The sequence below is a fragment of the Protomyctophum bolini genome (genome assembly GCF_963924005.1).
Source record: "Protomyctophum bolini genome assembly, chromosome: 22".
NCBI lineage: Eukaryota > Metazoa > Chordata > Actinopteri > Myctophiformes > Myctophidae > Protomyctophum > Protomyctophum bolini.
The window spans coordinates 18408154-18435548 of NC_137883.1; the positions used below are offsets into that span (position 1 = coordinate 18408154).

At 41.7% G+C, this 27395-nt stretch overlaps 1 protein-coding gene across 1 annotated transcript; it reads right to left on the bottom strand.

Annotated features, from left to right (window-relative positions):
• Positions 1–6680: 6680 nt before the first annotated feature.
• Positions 6681–27271, bottom strand: zdhhc8a (zDHHC palmitoyltransferase 8a; the record flags this gene model as incomplete). The annotated part of the gene is made up of 10 exons (XM_080756022.1): positions 6681–9380; positions 9828–9940; positions 10162–10279; positions 10401–10530; positions 10618–10709; positions 12064–12166; positions 12314–12486; positions 13373–13530; positions 13651–13772; positions 27165–27271. The coding sequence occupies 10 exons, from the start codon at positions 27269–27271 to the stop codon at positions 7998–8000; spliced, it is 2499 nt and encodes an 832-aa protein (XP_080612148.1). The 3' UTR covers positions 6681–7997.
• Between the last annotated feature and the right edge of the window lie 124 nt (positions 27272–27395).

Here is a 27395-nt window from a genome sequence, read left to right on the forward strand (position 1 = left end):
CCATGAGTAGCTGTCTGTCTGTCTGCCTGTCTATGAGTAGCTGTCTGCCTGCCTGCCAGCCAGCAAGTTGGTTAACAGAAAATAAATTGTTATGGCTGAGTAAAATAAAATACAATAAACACAATTTGCCTGAAAATAGATTACCCAGCTATGACCTTTTTCATGAAAAAAAATGAGTAGTGATATGGCTGACTGAGTAAAATAAAACAATCTACCTGAAAATAGATAGCTATAAGTGAAGAGCAATTTCCGCAATTTCCGCAATTACCATTTCCGCAATTTCCGCAATTTCCATTTCCGCATTTCCGCAATTTCCGCAATTTCCATTTCCACCATGTCTGCAATTTCCGCAATTACAATTTCCGCAATTTCCATTTCCGCAATTTCCATTTCCATTTCCAACTATTAATGGCAGCTGGGTTTCATCATTCAAATAAAATAGAATTCTGTCCGTTTAGCTATAAAATTATGTCAGGGAATAGGGATACACAGTATATGTCTTTCATTTGCATTGCATCTCCCCCCCCCCCCCCCCCCCAAGCTTTTATTTTCGTTCGAGTAATAGTACAACTCTAATAGTATTACTTATAATAATGTAATTAAAGATACATTCAGATTTATTTCTTTTTATTTCATTTTCCAGATTTTTTTTTCTTCTTTTTTTTAGATTTTCATTGGTGGGCCAGTCATAATGGTCCCGCGGGCCTGATGTGGCCCGCGGGCCTGAGGTTGAGTATCACTGCCCTAGGCCTAGGGAGACACTGGGAGAACATTAAAACTCTACACAGAAAGGCCCTTTTGCAAACCCCACCTAGGGTATGGGAGCTGATGACGCAGAGGAGAGAACACACCCCCAGTGCCCACAGCATCCCTGGCCGGACCTTCTAGCTGTGAGGCGACTGTGCCCACTCAATTTTTTAAATCAAATCCTGTATACTACTAATGTAGTATGGAGGTTGGCCAGCTTTGCTTGGCCAGCTTCTTAGGAACAGCACTACTGCCAATCAGGATCATCTGCATAAAAAGAAGCAGTGCTACATTAGAAGAATGTAAGTTCTAACAGTATAATAGATAATACATGACACACATCTCCCAGGATTGATTAATAATGGATGTAAAACATGCCAAAGTCCAAGGGAGCAATGAGACAGGGCGTTATTTATACAGATCCTCCATGTCAAGTGTCACCACAGCAAGTGCTTAATCATAAGAGCACAGATCTTGGAGAGGAGATGAAATGCATCAATGGCACTGCAGCTGAAATTGACAGTCATCCAATCACCCATCTGTGCATAACATCAGGAGAATCATAGACTGATTATGTTTTAGGATGAAGATCTTAGTTTGATGGACATTGCTCAGCCATCACCCTACTTTTTTATTATATTCATAATTCATAATTATGTTCAACCTTTTGAAACCCTATACTTTTTTTCCTCCTGGGCTATCCTATGCCCCCCCCCCCCTATTGAGGTTGCAAATATCGGCTTAACTGGGCCATTCTAACATCTACTATGCAGAGAACATTCAAGGTGATCAGGCGTTTCATTATACAAGCCTGTATTGCGTCTAACTGGGATTAGACTAGTATAGTTCAATTAAATATTTGCTATGCAGAAATTGTGTACACATAGCACGGTATAAGATGGAGGATAGTTCAGATAGCACAATCTGCATATCACAGTGGAGCTACACTCCTCTAGCTTAACCAACTGCAATCCCTCTCCACAGCAGCCTCCCTCATTACCATTTTACTCCAGGCTAGGGAAAGAGAGAGACAGGGAGAGAGATATATGCGAGCGAGTGCGCACACACACACACACACACACACACACACACGCACACGCACACGCACAGGCACAGGCACAGGCACAGACACAGACACAGACACAGACACACACACACACACACACCACACACACCACACACACACACACACACACACAGAGACGGAAAGAGAGACAAAAGACAGAATGGAAGGCTGTGAGTAAAATCTGTATCACTACATAAAGAATAGAATAACATTATCGGGCGGTACTGTAGCTATAAAACCATGGCTCACACTACAGTAGATCTGTCTTTGAAACCTAAACAAAGCTAGTTTTGTTCCCAGTATAATTAGCCTATACGTAAGTTGTCAACCTGCATTTAAAGAGATGCAAAGGCATTCCGAAAGGTTTGACACACTATGGACTGAAGGTCGACTATAGTACTGCTAGTACAGAACTTTTGTAAAGGTTGCTCTTCTGCACATTCTACATTTAATTGAGCACTACAAAACAGGGCAACGAAGGAAAGAAAATTGCTTAGACTGTTATTTGTAAACTAATAATCGGGTGGGAGGTCAACGCTTTCCGTTCTATTTGGCTGTGCATTTTGCAAATTAGAGCCCCGTCTGTGCTTGCAATTGATGTTTCCCATCATCCATGCTGGAGCACACTCTCTATTAGCATGGTCAAACTGTGTTTCCCATCATCCATGCTGCAGCACACTCTCTTAGCATGGTCAAACTGTGTTTCCCATCATCCATGCTGCAGCACACTCTCTTAGCATGGTCAAACTGTGTTTCCCATCATCCATGCTGCAGCACACTCTCTCTTAGCATGGTCAAACTGTGTTTCCCATCATCCATGCTGCAGCACACTCTCTTAGCATGGTCAAACTGTGTTTCCCATCATCCATGCTGCAGCACACTCTCTTAGCATGGTCAAACTGTGTTTCCCATCATCCATGCTGCAGCACACTCTCTTAGCATGGTCAAACTGTGTTTCCCATCATCCATGCTGCAGCACACTCTCTATTAGCATGGTCAAACTGTGTTTCCCATCATCCATGCTGCAGCACACTCTCTATTAGCATGGTCAAACTGTGTTTCCCATCATCCATGCTGCAGCACACTCTCTTAGCATGGTCAAACTGTGGCTATGGCAACAATCACTGAGGGGAAAACACTGCACTCCAGCACTGTTGCTTCACACAAGCCACTTTACAGCATACCTAATGCTTGGCTAATTTTTGGGGAATTCTCGTTAATTGGTTAATCTAAACCAGTGGTGGAAATAGGTTGTACCAGGGGCCCCCATGTATAAGATCTGTGTCACATTTCAATTTTTTTGAAAGAGCAGATCTGCAAGCTCACAGCGCAATGTCATGTGACGCATTGTGAGTTTCTAGATTGGCTATTTTCAAATAGCTCATGTACCGGTATATAGGTTAACTGATTTTGATGCCACATTAACTCATTTTTGCTGAGGTCCCCCTGGAACTCCCTCATGGAACCCTGGAGGTCCCTAGACCTCACTTTGAGAACCATTGATCAAAACCTTATCATTCATGTCTAAAGATTCCATTTCATTCATCTACATGCACGGGCCCATAGACACATTCTGACTGAACTTGTTGGAGGTGGAGGCCTTTGTTCATCTTTTGATCACATCAACTATAGGAGAAGGATATATATAAAAAAAAAGAAAAATCTTTCCACTAACCTAATATATACTACTACTGTACATTACCAAATCAACTGGATGAAATGAGTGTATGGTATGGTATCTCCATGTACTGCCCTGGGTTATATACTGTACCTAGAGTGTCGCAGTCCCGCCCCCTGCGAGGGCACCGGAAGGGAATTCCCCATTAATTTTCCCATAGATGAAAAATGGGCAGGGTATACAACACTTTTATTATTATTTGTTCGGCACAATTCTTTTTTTTATTGTCATGGTTTGTCAACTCGACTGTTGGCTTTGTCCGAGCCTTTAAAGATCTTTAAATAAATACTTTTTGAAATGTCTAAGGGAAAGAATAATGGGGAATTATTTCCATTTCCATTCTGAAAGGGGACTGCTCTATAGTATTTGTCTGAAGGCATGAATCGTACGGTATATGAATTTTCTTTTTTCTTTCTCCCCCCACCCCCCCCCCCCCCCTTTTTTTTTACAAGTCTCCTGTTTACATAAACTCCCAAATAACCTAATTTACAAGAAATGACAAAAAAACCAACAGAAATTCATTATGCAGTATAGTGTATGTAATTAAACAATTAAATGCTTGCTGGGTAGGACATCTTAGTTACTGGTTGACAAGTAGTCAGGGCTACTCGTCACCAGCTCTCGTGGCTGACATAAAATGAATGGATTGTACAGCATCTTCAACCATCTTGTGAACACAAAATAAATAATATTTTTTTGTATTGGGGTTTGTACTAATACAATAGGCCATAAAATAAATACTATAGTATTATGGATCCCTATGATATGCTGTGAATATTAGGCCGATTTGGATATAACAAAAACTACTTAATACAGTAGTTATGGTCTCTTTGTAGTCCCTGCAGAACGTCTGCTAGATGATATTTGAGATATTTGACTGTTTGGATAGACTGGAATATACCCAATGGTGTCACTTTCTCTCAACAATTGTCACTAGAGGGCGTCATATACAAATATAGTACAAAACAGACCATTTGAAAGAATACACTAGATCAGGGTTTCTCAACCTTTTTTGGACCATTGTCCCCTCTCCAACATCCAGGCCCCTTACCACCCCCCACACTCAATTCAAACGTAAGCTTTATTTTTGAGGGGCGCTAGCATTAAACTGTGTTTAATGTTTGTGTTGTCTAAACACAAACATTAACCCATTCTGACCGGGCACCCATTTTGGTGTTGGCATCATGTTATGCTTTAGCTATTGAAAAATAGCAGATCTACAAGCTCATATCGCGCCACTGAGTGGCGCGCTACGAGCTTGTAGGTCTGCTATTTTTGAAAAATTCGAAGAACGACTGACATTTTTAGAATCTGATCTCAGGTCAGAATGGGTTAATCAGACCAGTGTGTGTCCCGTGGAAACCTCGTATGAATCTGATCTCAGGTCAGAATGGGTTAAATGCCATTGACAATGAATGGAGAATTTACGTCATATGTCTCTGTTGGACAAGGGACCACCATTCTTGATATTGCTTATATAAATTAGTAAACATATAATCGATTTCCAAATATCTTAATTTACCTTAAACTTGATAGTATGCTACCATGGTAACATGCCACCCCGGTCACTGCAGGGATGTCAGGCCCTGTCACATGGCTTTCAGGCCCTCTGAGACATCCCTGTCACACAGTGCTGCAGTGAGAAGGGCCCTGGTGTCTCTGTGACATGGCCTGACATGTAGTGGACTGAAGCATCCAAAAATACAAATACTGAAGTAAAGATACTAAAAGAAATGACTTAAGTAAATACTCAAGTAAGTGTGCTTAGTTACTGTCCACCAATGATAAAGACATCGAAGAAGTTAATATCAGGTCTGTGATATTAAAGAAGTCACACGTACACTCTAATCCTGACAACAGGTCCATTGTGCTTATCTGCTTGAATTAAACCTAATCTTTGGATTTAAAATACTTGCTCCATCGTGAGATGTCACCGACCTGACACAACCAAAATGGTGTAATCGTAGTTGTAATATCTTGGAATGGAATTTCATGGGGACTGTTTGTGTATTCTGGTGTTATTCATTGTTTCAGTTTATTATTATAAAATTAATTAGATTAATATATTATCGAGGGCTTGGATCAGGGTGTAAGTTACATTTTCAAAAGTTTACAGGAAAGCAAAAACTAACTTTGATTGCAATTATTTGATCAAAACAACATTAAAATAATCTACTTTTATACAGATATACAGTCTGTATAGTACTTACTGCTCAATCGACCAGTAAGTGTGTAACTCTGTTTGAACCTGTCATGGATCAGTCTATATTCTGACCATGATACTGAAATAATACTGACATGATACTGACTCTGATTCTGACCATGATATTGAGTCTGACCATGATACTGACATGATACTGACCGTGACTAACCATGATACTGACATGATACTGACTCTGATTCTGACCATGATATTGAGTCTGACCATGATACTGACATGATACTGACCGTGACTAACCATGATACTGACATGATACTGACCTTGAATTATGCAGGTGTAAATGCACTTAAACTGCACTTGCGCCTTTTGCGCTCCAAGCTCAATGCACTTTTGCCTATTGCTTTTCATCCTTCATTTTAAAAAGTAAAAATTATAATGACTATTCTTTTACCATCTGATAGAGGAGCTCATAGAGACTTTTAAAATAATGTATATAAATGTCACATAAGCCCTTTGCTCTCCAAGTCTTTGTTATGGTCATTCTTATGAACATTGGTGTACGATAAATCAATATGGGGAAAAAATTTGGATAAAATGTACAAAATGAACAAATCATTTTATTCATACAAACACATACAAAATATTACTAAATAGGGTATTTTCGTTATTTTCTCAAGACAAAAAAACACATCGTTTCGCAAAAGCAATATTTAAACAAACAAACAAACAAAAACAAACAAATAAGGTCATCTGTATTCACTGCACTGCTCCTCTGCTCTAAATGTGGTTATAGATACTGTATCTGTCTGCAAGAGGAGACACCTGAGAATCACCCTTTTAAATGGCCTATTCCGTAACACTGTCTAAAATCACACTCTAACATACTATTTAGTATGCCAAATTACTTTTTAGTATGTCCAATGCTTAGCTACTAAATAGTATGTGAGATTCACACTAAATTCAGGGGCCCCGTCTGAAATCACATCCTAACATACTATTTTGTATGCCAAATTACTTTCACTATGTCTGAAGTCAAACCCTACTACTGCTTAGTAGATACTAAACAGTAGGCTGCCAATAGCCTACTGTGTAGTGATTCGGCTGTCCCTTAGCGGCCTATTGGCATCCAATGTAACAGATACCGTAAAAGATCTTTTTTGATAACCGCATGAACTTTTAGTTCCATGTAAAGAAGGTTACCCAGTCATACATATTACTATCAATCCTTACTTCTCAAGACTGGAAAACATTATACATGCTTTTGTCTCTTCCCGTCTTCTTGCCTATTCTGATTCTACACAGTACCCTGAGCCTTTCCTCTATACATCGACTACAATTTGTACAGAATGCAGCTGCCAGAATTCTTACCAACACTAACCGCAGAGCACATATAACACTGGTGTTGGCTGCACCCATTAAATCCAGAATTTATCAAAATTTTATTTTATAACCTATAAGGCATTACATGGGCTGGCCAAACCTTTTATCTGACTTACTGCGTGCACATCCTAATGTGAGATCTCTCAGGTCCTCTGACAAGGGCCTTCTGGAGATACGTGCGACCAGACTCGTAACTAAGGGAGACTGGGCCTTTGCAGTGGTTGCTCCCACACTGTGGAACGCCCTGCGGAGTCTGTTGACAGTTTTAAGTTGTTAAAAACATTATTTATTTCATAAGCACTTTGTCTTATGACATTTCTATCTGACCTATTTGTGCAGGTCAATGTTTTGCTTTAACTTTTTGTTGTGTTATTGCTATTGTTATTGTATGTGCCTTGTTTTAACTTGATTGCTTTACATTGTTGTCCACTGTATGGCACCTTTTGAACATTGATTCAAAAGGTGCTTTATAAATCAAATGTACTAGTATGTAGTATGTGGTTTTGGACACAACCCTAGTCTTCATCATTCAAGATCCATTTACAAAAATGGCCTCTATTATTGCACACATAGATGTTTCTCACACAGCCTTGCATGCTGGAACAAACCTATTTACACTCTGTTGGGACCCTTTGAGTATCTCAGTTAGGGCTGAGGGCTATGTATTTAGAATAATTTTTATGTTTTGAATTTCAAAGAGAGCATTTTAGATGGTCTATTTTTGCTAACTTTGAACTTTTCAGACAATTTATGAAAGTATAAAATACGGCATAAATGATTAAAACCAGGAAAAGGCAACACTTACGACAACTCGTATCACAATTCTATGATATGCAAAATCCCAGAGGATATCTAGTCTCATGTCAGAATATCGATATAATATCGATGTATTGCCCAGCCCCAATCACAGCCTAACTCCGCACACTTTGATAGTGTTATCTTTACATTATAGGATAGAGCATTTCTCATTTCAGACCTCCCACAGAAGTGGAGTCCTTCCCTTCAGAGTTGTAGGTGAGAGAGGATGGTTTTGCGGTGCCGTAGGAGGTGGCTGATGAGGCGGACGTGGAGGGGATGCGGGGCAGGGTGGCCGTGGACATGGGGAGTGACGTGGAGGGGATGCGGGGCAGGGTGACCGTGGACATGGGGAGTGACGTGGAGGGGATGCGGGGCAGGGTGACCGTGGACATGACGGGGAGTGCCTGAGTCTGTCTGTCTGAGGCACAGAAAGCCGGGGAGGACGACCCGGGCTTGCTTTGCAAGCTGCCGCTGCTGCTGCTCTGCAGAGGGGAGCTCGACGTCTTGGGGCCCCGAGAAAGAGAAGAGGCAGAGCAACTGGAGAGCGGCGAACTCCTTATCCCGTATCCGAGGATGCCGGTGCTCATTAGGAATTCCCGGGAGCCATAAGCTGGGGGAGTCGGTCCCCGAGAACCCATGGGGCGGATGCCGTCCGGCGGTAGGCTGCGCCTGACAGGGATGTCATAAACACCTACATCCGGGCCGTAGATGGCCTGCGATCTGGCTTGCATGCGCAGCATCCTCTCCCTCTCCTCTAGTTCCCTCCTCTCCTGGATGGACGCCATGATGGTTTTTGTTAAAGTGTCGTAGCGAGCAGCGGGAGACTGCTGAGGCGTCAGGCCCTGTGGACTGAGGTCCCGGGAGGCCAAGCTCTGCGTCTGGATATTTCGCAATGTTAGACCCGGTGGGGTGTGAGCTCGTGAGGTGATGCCCTGCGGTGAAAAATCCCTGGGAATCAACCCTTGAAAAGACGGAGAATGGTCCCTCTGGATGAGTCCCTGAAAAGAGGGTGAGTTGTCTCTAGAGGTGAGGCCCTGGAGAGAGGGTGAAGGGTCTCTGGGTTGAGGGGACTGTCTGCTGACCCCCATAAACACTGGACTATAGGCATGTGGGGACGATCGCTGCATTACAGTCCCATCTGGGCCCATGGTCATGAAGTGAGTGTGGTAGGCCACTGAAGGTACCCCTCTCTGTGCCAGGAGATGAGCGTCTCCAGGATTAATGAGGCTGTCATAGGACATGCTGTTGCTGCGGTTGACCAGCACATTGGACGAAGGGAACATGCTTGGCATGGGATTGCACACTAAACCCTCGGAATGCATAGTCGGCAACTGGGACTTGTTGCCATGGTGATAGCCATGTTTGAGTGAGAGGGAGCGTGAATTGAGGGTGAGAGAGTTGACATGTAGTGGGCTGGAGATAGGGTTGGCCTGGAAAGGTTGCTGCACTAGCAGGTTGTCCTGTTGGTTGAGTCTCCCAGGGCTGTGTTTGGCTTCAGTGGTGAGGGCAGCACCTCTATTGTTCCCTTGTTGGGCTGATATCTTCGCCAGCTAAACAAAACACAAGCATAATGCCAATAAAAAATAAATAAATCAGAAGCATCACATGCCAAATGTTTGGGTCGGATACCAATCCTGATTTTGGAGAGTCTTACTGATGTGCACAATGTTGAAATCAACTTTAAAAACACAAATCCTTTAAAACATTTAAAGTAAATACAGTATATTAAGCTTCTGTATATGAAAAGAACATTAACTTCAATTACTATTTTGTACGTAGTATGGGAACTATAATTCCCATACTACGCACAAAAACGATTTTCACCCACTTGTAAAACTGTGATGTGACTATAACGCTGATTCTGACAATGAATGAGAAAACAAACAAATAAATATCCAACTTCATTTTATTGAACCACAGCCCCATTCAAATACGTATCAGACAAACCAATATCAGTCAGACTCTAGCCACAATATAAGTAAAAAAACGATTGACACCTGTTCTGGAGGAATGGGGGATGACCCTCTGGATATTGCCTCGAGGACAGGTCGGAGCTGTGGCACAGTCGGAATTGACACAGGTATCATGGTTTTGGTACGGTGTCCCAAATCTGAAAAAGAAGTCGCAGACTATTGTCATATCACCTGATTACAAGTGTAAAATAGTGTATGAAATTATTTTTGGTGCAGGCTCTCAACACTGTAGTTACAAGCAGAGTCAGAATAAGGAAAGAGACCGCATGGAGAAGTCACACAGCACAAAAAGAACAGGAAGGCACAATCGAATCAAAGATACAAAGTCCAGTATCAAGAATAGCAGTGACATGTTTACCATCCACGGCTGCTAGATGACTTTTCAGCAGCCCATGGTCTGGTTTGGGTGGCAGCGGTGGTGCAGGGTTGTTCAGTCGTTTGATGTCTGGCACCTCCAGAGTGCCAGCCGAGGAACGCTGGCACAAGAAGAGACAGACACTTCAGGGAACTTGTCCTGACCTTAAAATGCTGTTGCTCGGCATATGTGAGGAAATGGCAACCATGGCCCCGATAAAATAATATTCTGTGTATGCATACTTTATTCTGGAGATCATGACTCTGGATGCCGTTGTCCCTGACTTTCACTGGTCTCTCTCTGCCAGTGTGTGGTCTCAGGAATGGTGGTTGAATATGAACGGTTGTTTTCTTATAGGGCCTTGCTGCATATCTGGGGTGTGGGAACAGAAAGAGCCATTAAAGTGTAGCAGTAATTTATTTGAGAGTATCATCAAATGCTGTATGAAATGTCTCTTACGCTGGAGAGGTGGGACTGCAAACCAGGTATTCCAAATTGCTACAGCAACCTCGCGTAAAAGGATTTACACCTCCTTGAAACTTCCCAGTTACCTGTGAGGATGAGATAAATACTACTGCTGTGACATGTGGACAACACACCCACATGTTCCAACACATTTTCATCTGACAGTTAGTTTCAACGTTTGAGAGTATCAACAATCAAGCATCAAGACAGATTATTTGTCATTCGTAACAGCAATACCATACACAAAAGATAATGTAAAATACTGGATTGCTATAAAATAAAAATAACAAGAAAAATAAGATGAGATAAACTATGATAATAAAAGAAAGGGGTTAAAGGTACAGGCAGGACACAGTCTACCCTTTTGTAGTAGTATCAAATGACTTCAAATTTGGCTACCAAAGAATGTTAGTACTATAACTTACAGTATTTGTCTACCAACGTAATAGAATTGCAAAAATTAGAGTGTGCAAACATAATGGCCTTAAAGTGGTTGGCATAACCTTGTATTGGATATTATCTACAGTGCCAAATATTCTCAACCATCTTTATCTGTTACTTCTAAGTAGGGATGTCCCGAATCCGACTTTTCCCGTTTCCGATCCCGATACCACAAATGATGTGTTTGCCGATACCAAATACCGATACCAGTGTTGTGATCTCATCTCTACTGTACTTCTAAGTTGACATTCCATTCACCCTCAATATGGTGAAAAAGTTCTCAAAATCACACTTCTAGTAAATAAACAGCTAATTATCAGCGATGTGATATGAGAGTGCAGACTAGCCAACAGCAACTAACTCTTGAATCATTGCCCTCCTGCCTAGCATCATCAGGGTCTTGAGCTCTGCAGTGTTGTTAGCTCAGCTGTCACGCTGCCATGTATCTATGTACTGTAGGTGGTGCGCCTCTTTCCTTTTCTGGCTTTGCCCTGGGTTGGCTCCCACAGTGTTAGTTTGTTTGCCACCAGTTCTGTGTGCATGATGCTGTGTCCAGCCAGTCTCATCCTCCCTCAGCCTCCTAATTATCCTCACCGATAAGCCATTGATTCTTGTAGCACCAGAACATGTAGTAACATGTAGCAACATTTCATCAATGTTAATGGGGGAAGGGTCTAAAGTTTGCAGGAGTGGCTCAGTTCGAACGAAATGCTGCAAAACATGGAGGCAGTGTCCGATTGCCGTGAAAATTAACATTGGTCTGTTATAGCACCACCATGAGGCCGATTTTAGTAGTATAGTAGTATAGTAGTATAGTTCTTCCAACGCCTGATATAACTTTGCTGAGTGATGTCTCTTTTAAGATTAGATATGTTACAGTATATTTATCTACTGGAAATAGATTGCACCTTGCTGTGTTGTGTGATACTTTGGATATTATGTGGAGCTTGCAGGGTGTCCCCTGCCAGCATTTCCAATTTATATGTAGATCAGACCAACCTGTTCATTGGTAGTACGTCCTCTGGACACCAAGTACAGATGAAAGCCAGTCAGGCCCAGGACTGGGATAAGGAACAACCCTGATACGCTGATCACAACCAACCTGGAAGCTGCTGTCAAGGAAGATGCTCTTTCATTACCCCATGTGAAATTCTATATTCAATCTTTCCATCACACACACACACACACACACACACACACACACACACACACACGCACACATCTGCACAGCCAGTGTGCTAAAGGATACGTGACAGTGCAGTGCACCTGCCATAGGTCCTCCTGGTGGCTTAGGACATAGAGCAGGCCAAAGGTGAACACACCCACCATATGCACCGTGAGGGAGAGCAGAAACAGGAAAAAGTATCGATAGTTTCTCCTCCCAATGCAGTTGTTTACCCAGGGACAGTGATGATCAAAGTCCTACAAAAAGAAAAGGATAAAATAGCTACTGATGGATTCCTTCGAGGAAAGAGGAAAAAAAACACAGTACGTTTCGCTATCATTTGTCACCAGGTCATTATCAATCAGTTGGCAATCATTTAGCTTTCACTGAGATTGAGTGGTTATTAATGCAGTAATAATGCACGCAAAACATTTTGGAAGATTAATTACTTGTCTAATATGCTTTGTATTATCTCACTAAAACCTTTTTTCAAATTTCATTTCCATAGAGACCAGAAAAGATCTACGCCATAGATAACGTAGATTCTACGGGAAAGGATTGACCTGATTAATGGGATCTCACTGCCTCCCCCTGTTGTGCTCTGTCGATCATTCTCTCGCTCCTCCACTCTACAGAAATATCTTATTTACTCCAATCCCTCGTTATTTACTCTTCCCTATCCCACTGCTACTTGGCTATACCCTCTGGCTCACACATAAGCCCGACTCACTTTCCTTTAAGCCACGATCTATACTTTGTCTTATGGAGTCGTGCACCAAAAATAGCGAATCTACAATGTGTTGAATCCACAAAGCATTGTGAGCATAATATAGATCTGCTATTTGTGGTGCGTAACACCCTCGTACGGCGGCACCTACATTAAGCTTACAGTAAGCCTTCATTCATCCATTCGCCAACCTCAATTCCACAGCCATTTTCTTTCCCTTCATCTATCTATGCCTTACTAATTACATGCACAAGCATGGCCGCCTGCATGGGAAACAGAAGGTCCCAGATTCGATACCCGACCTCTGCTATGTATCGAGGTGTCCACGGCAGGACACTTAACCCCAAACTGCTCCCTGTGTGTGTGTGTGTGTGTGTGTGTGTGTGTGTGTGTGCGCGCACGCACACGTGTCTAACCTCAACACAGTGATCACAGACGCTGCAGTGGGAGCAGCGTGGGGGTCTGTAGAAGTGACACGAGGCACACCACTTCATGCGCACCTGGACCCCTCTCACTTCCACGTTCTTGTACAGTGGAGCACGGAAATCATCGTCCTTGTCCTCGTCCTCGTTAGCTGCAGCACGCGCACACACACACACACACACACACACAAATGTAAAATAGCAGCTACTAATAACCTTTACACAGGAAGCACAACTCCTTAATGTGATAACATAACTGTGTCTGTACTCACCCATTGGGAGTACACCTGCATCCATGAAGGTTGCCATGGTGAAGTTGGCCAGGACAAAAAGGAAGAGGATAGCACAGCATGGTGGCACACCGGGAGAGATCGTCACAGCAACCCACGGACATCTGAACACACACAAATATACAGTATATGTATATCGTCATTGTCGGGCAGATCCCTTTTAAGTTAACAGAATGTCAAACGGTTGCTTTTCAGGAAATTGACAAAATAACCTGTGTTCAAATGGATCCAATGTAGATATTATGTAGTCAAAAGTTCTTGTTAACACATACAGACTTAGGCCTGGGCTGGTCCTATATGGATGTTTTTTGTGCGTTTGGGCCTTTCAGCCACACGCAAACAGCGTTTTCGGCCACTCAAACTGAGGTTTTTTGATAAATAGATTTTCCAAAATATCCGGATCAGTGTATCTGTGTAGTCATGCGAAACGGAGCTTTTGAGAAACGATTACGTCACCGTTCATTAGCGAGCGCATATCATTTTTACTATAATTAGGTGAGAAATGCAGCTTGCGCCTGCATGGAAACTACATGGATATCTATCCGATTGTTCATGTTTTTATATCACTGTTAACAACTTTAAAACTTATGTTACATCAACTGCACGTCACCAGCGAGCAAAGGCTCTGCTCTGCCGCATCCAATAATAAATAATATATCAGCCTACTAGTCCAGTGTGGACTGGTGATTTCATTTGTATTGGTGCAGAGTGCGAACCTTGAATAATAGGTTAATTGTGGACCACTACAGAGAAACTGTGGATATTAACCTACCAATAAGGACCCTGCAGGCCAAAATGAGGCAAGCCGTCTGACTCTAGAATAATGGTTCTCAAACCATTCTGGTCACAACCTCCCCAAAATAATCGTATTTGAACTGGGGACCCCCCCCCCCCCACCCTGACAAGCACTTGGAATTGTTGGAGTTGAGGCCTTACATTTAGTTTGACTGGTTTAAATATTGTGAAAATGGGCAATCTGCATGAGCTATATCTATAGTATTAAAACGGTCTTAGAAATCCTTAAATGGTCACTTTAGAAATGTGCAGATACCCTGTATACTGTACACTTAAAACTGTATGTTGGTTTGTTTACTGTTGAGTGAAAAAACAATGCTGCACGTTAAGCTAGTTGCTGCGAGAGTGAGGTCTAGCCAACACCAACTCGGGATTCCTGGATCACTGCCCTCCCACAAATTCCTATCTAACATCAGGTTCTTGAGCTCTGCTGTGTTGTCAGCCAAGCTGTCGTGCCGCAGCACATCCACATAGGTGGTACGCTTCTTTCCCCTCCTGGCTTTGCCCTGGGTTGGCTCCCATAGAGTAAATTTACTTGCCTCAAGTTCTGGGTGCTTGACGCAGTGCCCTGCCAGCCTCATCCTTCTCTCTCTGACTTTGTCTGTGACCCGTGGTAGGTCCCCACGGCTGCTAGACGACTTTTCAGCAGCCCATGGGTCCACATTTCTGATGCAGTCCGTCCATGTGACACCTAGTGCCATTCGTAGCATTCTTGTTTGACTCCATCCAGGGCTTTTTCCTGTTGTACTGTGAGGGTCCATGTCTCGGCCCCATACAGCAGTAGGCTGACCACAGTAGCTATGAACAGCCACCTCTTAAGGTCTTCTCCCATGTCTGATTTCCACACACTCCTCATCCCGTGCAAGGCTTTCCAGGCAAGTGCTCTCCGAACCTTCAGATCCTGTTCAGTTGAGGCAGTCCAGGCCTCGAGGTACTCGAGCACCATCCCGTCTGCAGTGGCAATGGTTTTGTTGACTGTCATTACCTTTGTTTAGCACGTTAAGCTAATCATCTGTAGCCTGGTAAACCCCTCCCCCTTGCTAGACAAAAACAGGCTAAATAATTTGGGGACCCCCAAAAAATAATTTGGGGCTTCCTTAGAGGTCCTGACCCACAGTTTGGGAACTACTGAGGGGCTGTGCGTGCGTGCGTGTACAGACGTAATCTCAGAAACTGCTGTACCGATCATTGACACATTCCTTGTGCACTGACCGTAGTTATTTTTAATCAAGGTAAATGTGAAGTTTCTTAAGGACAATGTTCATGGCATAATTAATTGAATCGGGTGTGGGTAATAATGACATCAAGATCAACAGACATATGTTGGTATGTAGAGACATACTGTACTCCTTACAGTACCCAGGTGGAGATGACCTGCAGTTGCCAGAGAATGGCTGCCCCGTGAAAATCTGTACACATTATCTCTATAGTCAACTAAACTAAACATTCAACATTTTGGCCAATAACTCTTGGACTACAGCTTGTACAATACAAATATTATCACTCATATTGGCCCCAGATGACATCTTCCATCATTTTGCATTTTCTTCAAAACAAGACTTTTTGCTACCACTCCTACAGACTTTTTACAAAACTCACACAAACCGGTAAACATTAACTCTGGGGTCATGTGATCAATATGTATTATGTAGTTAGATTTTTCAGACCCCTTCGAAGTGGCTATATGATTGTCTTTAAAAATGTGCAGGCTCTGTGTAGGCAATCATCTACTATATAATGCACCACGTCTCTGCGTACGTGTGTGAGTGCGTGCGTATTGTTGTAATGCACGTAACTCGAGAACTGTTTGACCCACCGACTTCACATTCGACACACGCGTTCCACAACCCCCACAGGGAGTGCAGTGCCAGGTATCGAATCGGTCAGACGCACAGTTCTCCAGAACCACCACAAAAGGCTCTGGTCAGGCTCTGCCAGTGGGCCTGATGAGGCCAACTCCTCTGTCTCAGCCAATTGAGGCTCAACCAATCAGGCTCTGCCAGTGGGCCCAATTGATTGCCAAGTACACTTTTCAGTTTACAGTCACATACACAGATCTCCATGTGGGACACCGGCTGACAGTTAAAATGGGTGCTATGACAACGTATATCATTAGGTTCCAAAGTTGCATCGTTCCCAAGTAGGCTGGTGGCCGACTGCGACGGGCACGTACAGGTCTAGTCATACAATAAATGTGTAGGACTGTACGTGTCTGCGTGTGTACGGTTGTAATGCACGTAACTCGACAACCATTTGCCCCACCGACTTCATATTCGACACGCGTTCCACACCACCGCAGGGAGTGCAGTGCCCAGGGTCAACCCACGGTTCTCCAGAACCACCACAAAAGGCTCTGGTCAGGCTCTGCCAGTGGGCCTAATCAGCCTAAATCCCCTCACCTGTGCAATTTCCAGCCTCTGCCTCAGCCAATTGATTGCCATGGCAACCCCACACCTGACAATTGATTAGCCTACTTAACCACAGTCAGTCAGTTTGCCCTCTTCACACACAGGCAGATACAGAGATCTCCATGTGGGACACAGACAGACAGTTAAAACGGGTGCTATGACAAGTTAACAATGGGTATTATTAGGTTCCCAAGTTGCATCGTTCTCAAGTAGGCTGGTAGCCGACGGGCACGTACAGGTCTAGTATGAATAATGGATGGTTAGAAAATAAATTATTTTAAGAATTTACAATTATTACAGATCAATTCCTGAAGTGTGCTAGAACTAAAGATGCATATTGTTAAAATTATCAATTATAAATGAGTTCTCGCACCTCAGTATATAGTATACAATGTGCTGTCCTGATTGTCTTGAAGCCAGAAAGCCTTTTGTCAGTGTAACCTCAACGCTTGGAAAAACATATCTTTACCCCACAAAGTTGCTGAGTGTGGCTAAAACTGCTGAATTAAACAGAATGAGAGTATGATTATCTCTATAGTGTGAGATTAGAGGGGAAGCAGTGTAATCAGGTTATAGTGGTAGACAGGCGAGGGGTTCACTGGATTATATTAACGACAGCGTTTGATTGAATGGTTGCATTCTTAACCTATATATTCTGGGACCTTTTTGCCTGGCATTGAAATACAAATGACATATTTATTGGAATACTATGACATATTTTGTAATTTGGTGTCGTTTATATAAATAGAAAATGTCTGATTCTCCTGGACTGTTGAATGCAGACAGTGTGACAATGACCACAGTCAGGACCAGGATCATCATGTAAAATTGATCCACTGCATTATGTTAAATTCTGACATTAACACTTCATAGCCTCAAGAGGGACGCTAGAGTATTAGTAATAAATACAACAGAGTTCAAATATTATAACCAAAGTAACAACTGTCTGCTTTAAAGAGACAGTTATTCTCTCACAGATATTCTAGTCCCCAAAACCCCAAGCAGGTTCTGGGTTATGGGGGAGGGGCACCCCCCAGAGGAATGCCTGGCGATGCTATGCCAGCTGCAAAAGCAGTAATCCCTGGATTATGAACTCTGGATTACAGAGCACTCTGCCAGCCCGTTATTGCGGAATCCTCCCATTAGATGCCGCACAGAGAGAGCATACAGTCAGGATGCACCATACAATATATATCACTCTGTGTACTACACTAGGACGGTAAATACTAGGGGTATAACGATATAGTAACTTCTTCGAAATATCAAGTTTAATTTCAACCGAATTCATTTGAATTAAATCCATATGTAAACAGCAACATATCGTATTCTTTGACTTTGCAATTGAAATAATCGGTATCGGATCATTTTGCAATGCAAAATGATTCAATACGTATCAATACGTACATATAGCTACATTTGGTCTATCGATAAATGTGTGTAATCTGTGTTCATGTGAAGGTGAGGGTTTGTCCATATGTTTTCAAATACAATGTCCATATTTTTGCCATACAATGTCCATATATTTGCCAGAAGAATCACTGTGTTTACTTATTATTATTTATATCCATAATACATGTTTCCCTTAAAACAACCTGTACTAACCACACGTTTCACACAGATTTAATTTCTTTGCTAAATAGTTACTGTATTGATTTTAAATCACTGAATCGTATCATATCGCCATGAATGAACCAATATCGTCCATGTATCGTATTGTGAACCATCTATCGTGATGCGTATCATATTGGTGTTAAAATGTCATTTCTCATGAAAGAGTAATGGAAATACAATATGCTTTTCATCACACTTCTGAGCAAATCTCTCAATTCCAACAAATATAATATATTTGATAATATTTATCAAATTATGAGAGCTTTAGAAATGCATTGTGGTTCATATAGATTAAGGGGCACATAATACGATCACCCCTAAAGCTGAACATGGAGGATTTGTATCCAAGTCTTTTTCATGTAAGAACATGCTATCAGTTACATTAAGCTGTGTAACGTATGGTTTAGCCATCTCTGTGTAAGTATGTATCAAGCATTCAAAAGATTGATTAAATCACAAGAAAGGGGTGATCTGCAAAGCGCATATCTCTGCCAGGCCTCGTGGTCTATCTATCCACAGATGTTTAAATCGTGGATTGTAGCTGCCAGGAACCAAGCAAGCTATATTAGTTTGTGAGAAATAGGTACGTAAGGGGCACAGTTGATAGTGCTGTCGCCTCACAGCTAGAAGGTCCTGGGTTCGATTCCCGCTCGGGGCACTGTGGGTGCTGGCGGCGTGTTTCCTCCTCCTTGGACTGAAGGAAGCATGAGTTAAGTCCGTTGCTCTCCCAAGGTTGGCGGAGGGTGTGTAGAGCCCAGGATCACATTAGATGATTGACACAGGGGTGAAAAATGGGTTACAAAATCGTGGGCTAAATTTGTTAACGGCATCACAATCATTTTAATGCTGGCTACTCAAAAATAGCAGATCTACAAGGCAAGCTCACACCGTGTCACTTTGTACTGCTAGCTTGTATCGGCTATTTATTCAAGTTCTTTTGAAAAAATGAAAAATATAAATATTTGGTCAAATTTGAATCATTTTGATTGTATTTTTCATATAAATCTTCTCTTCTGGAGGTCCTGGACAAAACATTTTCAGATGGGGCTGGGGTATATCAATTTGGGGGTTCTTGCTATGAAAAAGTTTGAGAAGCACTAATGACTGACATAATGGCTTTCCCATGTGGATCCAGAGATGCAAAAAAAGAGAAAAACAATAAATATGACAGTCATATTTATCAGGTGAAACAAACGCTGTCTCCGTTGTGCATCTTTCCTGCTCTCCAGTTAGCTCATAACATTAGCCGCGCTCTGTTGCGGCGTGTGCATATGGGTGTTGGGTGAAATCAGCCCTTCTGCGGCGTGTGTGTCATAGCTGGCAGGCAATCATGACTAGGTCGCTAGTCGCTACTACTTTTACGCGATTGGCTGATGGCGTTTCAGAGTATGGGTCAGACTACCTAATTGGCTTAGGCGGCATGGGGTGGGACTCCCAGTGATGACTAGCTTGCTCCATTTATGACTAGGTCGCTTACATTTCATGAGCTGTCATTAGTCAGGTCTTTAGTTGTTCAAGGAGTAGTTTTATCATGTACATTTGCACATACATGAAATTATGTGCAATATTTTTTTTACACCGGCCTCAGGGGTTAAAAGTGTTACTCAGGACACTCAGGTATACTTTATCAGAATCAAATGGCCTCTCTACTTGCAATGAAGAGTTCCGTAAGCATGTGGCGCTCAAAGAACATGTGAGGCACACTTTTTTCTATTTATCTTTTATCTTTTTGAGCAGTTCCTAACCGCTCCAATGACTGGCCGCGTCTGTCTGTCTGTCTATTTGGGGTACGAACAGCTGCAATACTGCTGGGTGACCTACAGTGAAGTGGCACTGTTGAGCCATTCACACTGAGCACTATATAATTGCAGCCAGCCAGCCAGCGGTGTTGTTGAGCAGCCTGCTCAGTTCACACGGGTGTGATTTTATTATTTAGCCGCAGCAGTCCACACATGTGTTTCTACATCGTCACCTCCTTAAACTAATGACCTAAGTCATTTGAGGAAAATTATGTTTTGGCCTAAGTCAGCTCTTCATGACACTGGCCACCTCTGGTAAAATCGCCAGTCCTAATTGAAAAAGATCCTGCCCCTTCAAAAGAATTGTCTAAGTCAGGACTCAAGTCAGTAAGTAAATTGGCCTAAAGTCAGGTTTAATCATATTTAATCCTCTTATGTTAGATAACTGACAGTGTTATTTTAAGTTGAATTGTTGAATTGTTATAAACGTGAAATGATTAAGAAATATCATATTGTTTTGGATCAGTTTTTTTTTTTCTGGGGAAAACTTAAAAAATTACTTTGATCATTAGTTTAAGAAGGTGACGACAAGCTGAACATAACTTGTTTGTGTTGCCTCCTACAAATTTTCTTTTTTTACAATGTTACAAATAGTCTGTGTTAAAGGACCACTTCACCACTTTTATCTTCATATAATAGGTCCTCACTAATAATCATGAAAAAATGGCGCAATTTTTTTCTACTCGGTCTCGTGTCTCGTAGGAGGGCTGTGGGCAGTTCAGAAACTGTCTTCCAGTGACATCATCGATGGGGAATACAAGCTATAAAACAGCAGGCTTTCTAGTCCTGAAAAGTTGCAATGCGAAAATGGAAGCCATCGTTCTCACGATAATGAAAATCTAAACATTTCTGTAAAATGGGCCCACAGCCCTCATATGAGACACAGACTGAGAAAAAATCGTGCCATTTTATCATGATTATTAGTGAGGACCTATTATATGAAGATAGGTTGAAAAGTGGTGAAGTGGTCCTTTCATTGATTTGGAATTAAATTTGCGCCATACTGAAAAAATATTTTGGTATAATTTGAATTCAAACTGAGGCTGTGAGGCAGTTTATATCCGAGAATTAATCATCCAAGTATCATCCAAGTATGACCCACTATCCATATATCCATTTCATTTGTAAAAGAAGAGAATGTTAAAATGATGACTTAAAATGATGAGTATAATTCCTAACAAAAATCCCTGTCAGAAATAACTGGACAAAGATCAGGTGACATGGAGAAAATGAATTCAGGCTGAATTCATGTCATCGGATTTACTCCAGCCATGGGGGTTACCGGCTAGGCTAATAACTGATAGTTAGGATTTAGGAACTAAATGGACCCTTATGGGTCTGTAATTCAGACATCAAAGGTCTAATGCAAGGGTCTTCAACAGGGGGTTCGGGACCTCTAGTCTATAGGGCACTAGTTCCCAAACAGTGGGTCAGGACACAATTGTGGGTCACAGACACATTTTTATTGTTCCCTTTATTTTTTGTTTCTACTTTTTTCTAGTTTTAGTAGTATTTTCAAAGTATTTTCAAAAAACATTCACAAAAAAGCTAAAACTTGAATTATAACTGAATTATAAAATAAAATTCAATGATTTTTAATTTAAGAAATTCCATAATTAGAAAACACATGTTTAAGAAGTAGTGAAAATAGCCGATCTACAACGTCACAATGCGGTGCAAAAGCGACTTGCTGTGAGCTTGTATATCTGCTAGATCTGTAGATCCATCTAATTCCTTTTTTGGGTCTTTGAGCTCAAACGTTTGGGAACCACAGCTGTAGGGTGTCCACCAAATCAAAAAGCACCCCTATTCTGGGGGGAACATTAGCAGATCTACAAGCTCGGCTGTTTTTCGTGTAGAGCAGTGGTTTTTAACCAGTGGTCCCTTCGGACCACCAGTGGTCCATCGCGGTTCCCAGCTAAATGATGGAGAGTTGGTAACCAAAGGGGATAGATCTTTAACTTTAGAGCATAAAATTAAACCGTATGGGTCCATTTGGTTTCATTTTACACTGCATATCAAACTGGGGGGGTCCTTGCATTGGAAATAGGTTGAGCATCACAGGGATTAAAGTGTGGATGCCTGTGCACTGCAGTGTACACGGACGGCCATTCCTCCCTCGCTGGTTTGAGACCATCTGGAGAGACAGGGAAGGACAGTTCATTACACTGCAGTGTGGTCAGACAAGCCCCACCTAATGAAACGGCCGAGCCATGAGATGTATTAAGTCACACAGAATGGTAAGCCGCTCGACAATCTGCACATTGCCCTCGGCCCCGCAGTGGGTCAGTGGCACAGACACCACTTAGGCCTGATTTATACTTTGAAAATAGCTGATCTACAAGCGTAGCGACACGTTGTGAGCTTGTAGGTCGGCTATTTTCAGTGCTCGGAGCCAGTGCGCGACTAAGTATAAATCAGGGTTCGATTCGTTAAGCGTAAGCACAGCACTGCAAAGGCAGCCAAGGCTCCTTCTGTGTTTTGTGATTTGTTACCAGTAATATTGTGAGTCACACTGAATCAAATGTGATAAAAGTCATCCCTATTATATAATTTGTCTGAGATGTACGATTACAAACGATTCTGTACAGACCATCAAAATGAGAAAATGTTATTCCAAAGTTGAACACACAATAATAATTAGGTTCAGCTTTCTTGCCTGATGTGCTGGGAGTTCTGGTAGCTCAGCTAAGGTGTATTCTATGAACTCATTCTACATCTACACTAGCACTATTTTGTTTGAAAACACATGGCTTTTTGTAATGGACAGCGCAACCAACATCAGCCTACAGTTATGCAGTGTCTTAAGACAGACTAATTAGTCTGTGCCTATTCGCCTAATGATCTGAATCTTCATGTTTTAATGCTTAATGCACTTCTAAATTGCCTTGAAATGTGCTATACAAATACACTTGCCTTTTGTTTATTTTTAGATATTTATGTGTGCCTTTTTTTGTTGCACTATGGGCTGAAAGGAACATCATTTAATTTGTTTTAATTATGCAAGTACACAAGAACATTTGCAATGATTGACTGTCATCGACAGTATTCTACAGATTTTTCATAACCCCTACACCAGAGACATTTGAACTGCTGACCCCGTTTTGTTTAGAAAACTCAAGCATTGCTTATAATGTAATAATGGACAGCAGGAACGGAGATCTTTTGAGGACGATGATGCACACAGAGGCGTTCGCTTCCTTATTAGGGTCTTATTGGTCCAAACGTAGTCTTTCCTGATTGATCACATCCCTAATTCCTATTGTGTGACCATTTTTCCGGAGAAGAAAAACAAACATCTCAACTAACACCAGCTTAAAGACTAATATATGTATACTAAAACAATTGAGTTGTTCTTGTCATCGTTTGATGAAACATAAATTAGCTGCTGGGCGTAGATGAATTAACAATAGGCAGCAGAGAAAAAACAGACAAACTTTCAAGGCCAGAGGAACAAAAGCAGGACGTTTCTGCTTCAGCTCATGAAACTCTAATGAAACTTATCAGGCAAAGTTATTTTTTTGCCAATCAAACTTGCAGTTGAAGTGAAAAGGCGCACGCACACACGCACGCAAGTGAAGTTCCTTTCACTCAGAGTAATCAAGGTGGAGAATAGAATGTGGCACATGTCCATCTATGGGGTTTTTTTGTTTGTTTTTTGTCATTGCAAATGCTGACTTAAAGAAATAAAATATGTTCTACTCATAACAGATAACTATTAGTTAACATAGAATTAACTTTATGCCCGCGCTGGTTATTGAAAATGATTCTAGCTTCCTGACTGTTACACTAATCTGAATGAATCTTTGTCTCCATACTTCCAGATCGAATGGCCAGACAGCCTGTGCTTTATAACTGTTATCTTGTTTAGGCTAACTCATACTAAACCTAGAGACATTATGACAGGAATGGCTGAGGTTTTGTGAGGTCATTCCCTCGCATGGGGGATACAATAAGAGATCTCAGAGATACACTTTGATTTCAGCGGCAACACCAGAGCTTTAAGTAACTTAGTTTAAACTTTTTTAAGTTGTGATACATTTGAACCAGATCAAGTTATGAATACTTGGTTGGAACAATTAGACCAAGTTCTGAATACCAGATATAATACCACTTTACCAGCTCAGTTGCCTTGTGGTTATGACAGGGTTCTTAATCCCTGTCCAAGTCATACCAAAACTATACAGTATATGCCTCCTTGCTTGGCCCAACTGTTGGATTGGGAGTAAGTCCCTGCAACATTCTAACATCATGTTGTTTTACATCAAGCTGTCTCAGACTAGGAGGAGGCAGGTTCACCCATTCCTGGGACATGAGAGAATGAGAATGAGTGGTCCAGTGAAGAAAATAAAACAATAATGTGCTTGTGGGTGTATGATATTGATATGGGATCTTTCTCTAACACACTATCACTAAACACGGGTGAAATTTACCCGAACACCTGCATGTAAAAAACCTTCTACGATGTCACTGAAGGTACTGAAAGACCCACCCACCTCAGTCATCAGCAACATCATAAATGCACCAAGTCTCTGTGTGTACGTCTGTAATCCACGTAACTCGAGAAGCGTTCGCCCCACCCACTTTAAATTTGACACATCCGTTCCACACCCCCACAGGGAGTGCAATGCCCGGTGTCGAGTCGGTCGGACCCACGGTTGTCCAGAACCGCCACAAAAGGCCTCTGCCCGGGCCACAGCTGACATCACAAGATTGCATATTTGGGCTTCTGACATCATTCTGACATCTGCATAGACTCCATTTGGGCATGCCTCACAAAGAACTCCATATGGGCAAAAAAGGGACACAGACATAATAACTAGGTGGGGCATGCATTGGCACCTTGCATCATTCCCAGTAGGCCAGTGCCCAACAGGCACCGCTATAGTTATGAAAATTACAAAAATAGAATTGTCCGATTTCAATCGATCACAATAGCCAGCCGAACAAGATAAACATATAAAAATCTCCCCCAGCTTGTTTATAGTTTCCTGTTGCTTCAGCAGACTGTTGAGACATTTTAGAATTAAAATAGAGGTCGATCAATACAGCAATCAACTCAACAGCCATAGCAGCTTTCAAGCCAAATGTGGGATGAAACGATTTTACCTTTTTGATTTATTTATCCACGTACTCTCTTATCAGAAATTCACATACATTTTATACTGTAAAACATCCCTGCATTCTTGACTGTAAAGAATATGATTATATTAATTTAATTGGGATGTTACAGAGGTTTATGTCTGTTAAATACCAGTTTAATTAGATAAGAAATGTGCATGACATGGTTTAGTTTACTCTAAGTCCTTTAAAACTCATTCAACTCACTTAAATATGCTTTCATTTTATTAATTGCCTACAAATACAGCATTATAGCACGGTGGAGTGAAATTAAATATAAAATAAATTAATGTTAAATATCCCTTTGGAATATGGCAATATTGATAATTGATTGCATCAACAGTTAAGTATATAGATTTATTGTTGGTATTCAAACATATAATGGGACAGTTTGCAGATATGAATTTAGCTGAATGCATGAATAAAGTTTTTAGTGTTTGTTTGGAAAATCTGTCCAAAACCTATAGCATGGCAGTTCCAGGCTGGCATTTCCAAAACTGGCATCGTAAATATCATTCCAGACGCCTGAAAAACACATGCAAACAGCTCATGGGAAATGCAAAGATTCCAGAAGCCACATTTCCCAGATGAGGGATCATTGGTCAGACAGGAGGATCCTAATCCTACATTCAAAAACCAATTGAAACCCTGTGAGGAAGAGGATACAGGGGAAAACACAGAACTAGGACAGATATGGCTGCAGCGGTCAAGGGTCAGACTTAAGCCTGATTTATTTGTCGTACCACGGTGTATAACTTAAGCTATAGCATATAGATCTACCTTGGTTGGCCTTCTCATGCAGTCTATTAGTCTTTGAAGGCATAGAGATTCACAACAAAACAAGAGTTCAGATGTAAATGGTTCTTAATTGCTAGCCTAGTTCTCAATTACACTTTTAAATGGAAATGGTTTTTTAATATACAGTTAGCTGACACTGATATTTCTAGGCAATATACTAAGCTGTAGTAGGCATCAGTGTCACTAGACTGGAAGATATAAGGGGATTTAGTAATATAGTGGGATATTATGATCACTTCCTTTCTCTGTGTGCGTGTGCGTGTGCGTGTGCGTGTGTGTGTGTGTGTGTGTGTGTGTGTGTGTGTGTGCGTGTGTGCGCGCGCACGTATGTCCCACAGAGAGAGAGAGAGAAACTCTTCAAAAGTCTTGAAAATGTTACATGCCTCCTATCAATTATTATATCAGCACACACACACACACACACACGTACACGTACACGTACACACACACACACACACACACACATACATGTACACACACACACACACACACACACACACACACAGAGATATACATTAAGTCTGTATACATTATAGCCTACTACTGTATACGCACTATGTGTGTGTGTGTGTGTGTGTGTGTGTGTGTGTGTGTGTGCGTGCGCGTGCGTGCGTGTCAGAGAGAGAGATGCAACAATGCATTGGGTTGGGAAAGTAGGCTATATTTAATCAGTGAGAATATGAAATATGATGCATGCTATAATGGACTGTATAATTCCTATTCAGTTTTCTATACAAAACATGAACAATTAAGCACCTTGCCTTTAATAATTGTAAGTTAGATAGACGGGACAGACATCTTACAACACTCTATAGAGACAACCCAATCAGATATGAGTTGCCCTATAGTTTGGGACATACGACATATCAACAGGGAATCCGAATTCCGAATCAATGTACGGTAAATCAACTTTTCCTTTAGGCCACACGATACTGCTATAGCTTATTATGATGAGTTAACTTACGTGAAGACAAAGAATAAAGTAGTTGATGCAATGAGGAGACTGGCTGCTGTAGAAACTGGAATGAAGGCGCCGGGTTTCAATCTTTCAACGCCGCTGGTGGTGGGCATCCTGTCGTTTCCACACTCATCAGTATTTCGTTCTACCGAAAGCAATAACAGGAGATTTGGTAAAGTGGCCTGTTGTCTGCGTATATTTCGCCTCCCCTCGTCTTCCACAGATCAAACGAAAACG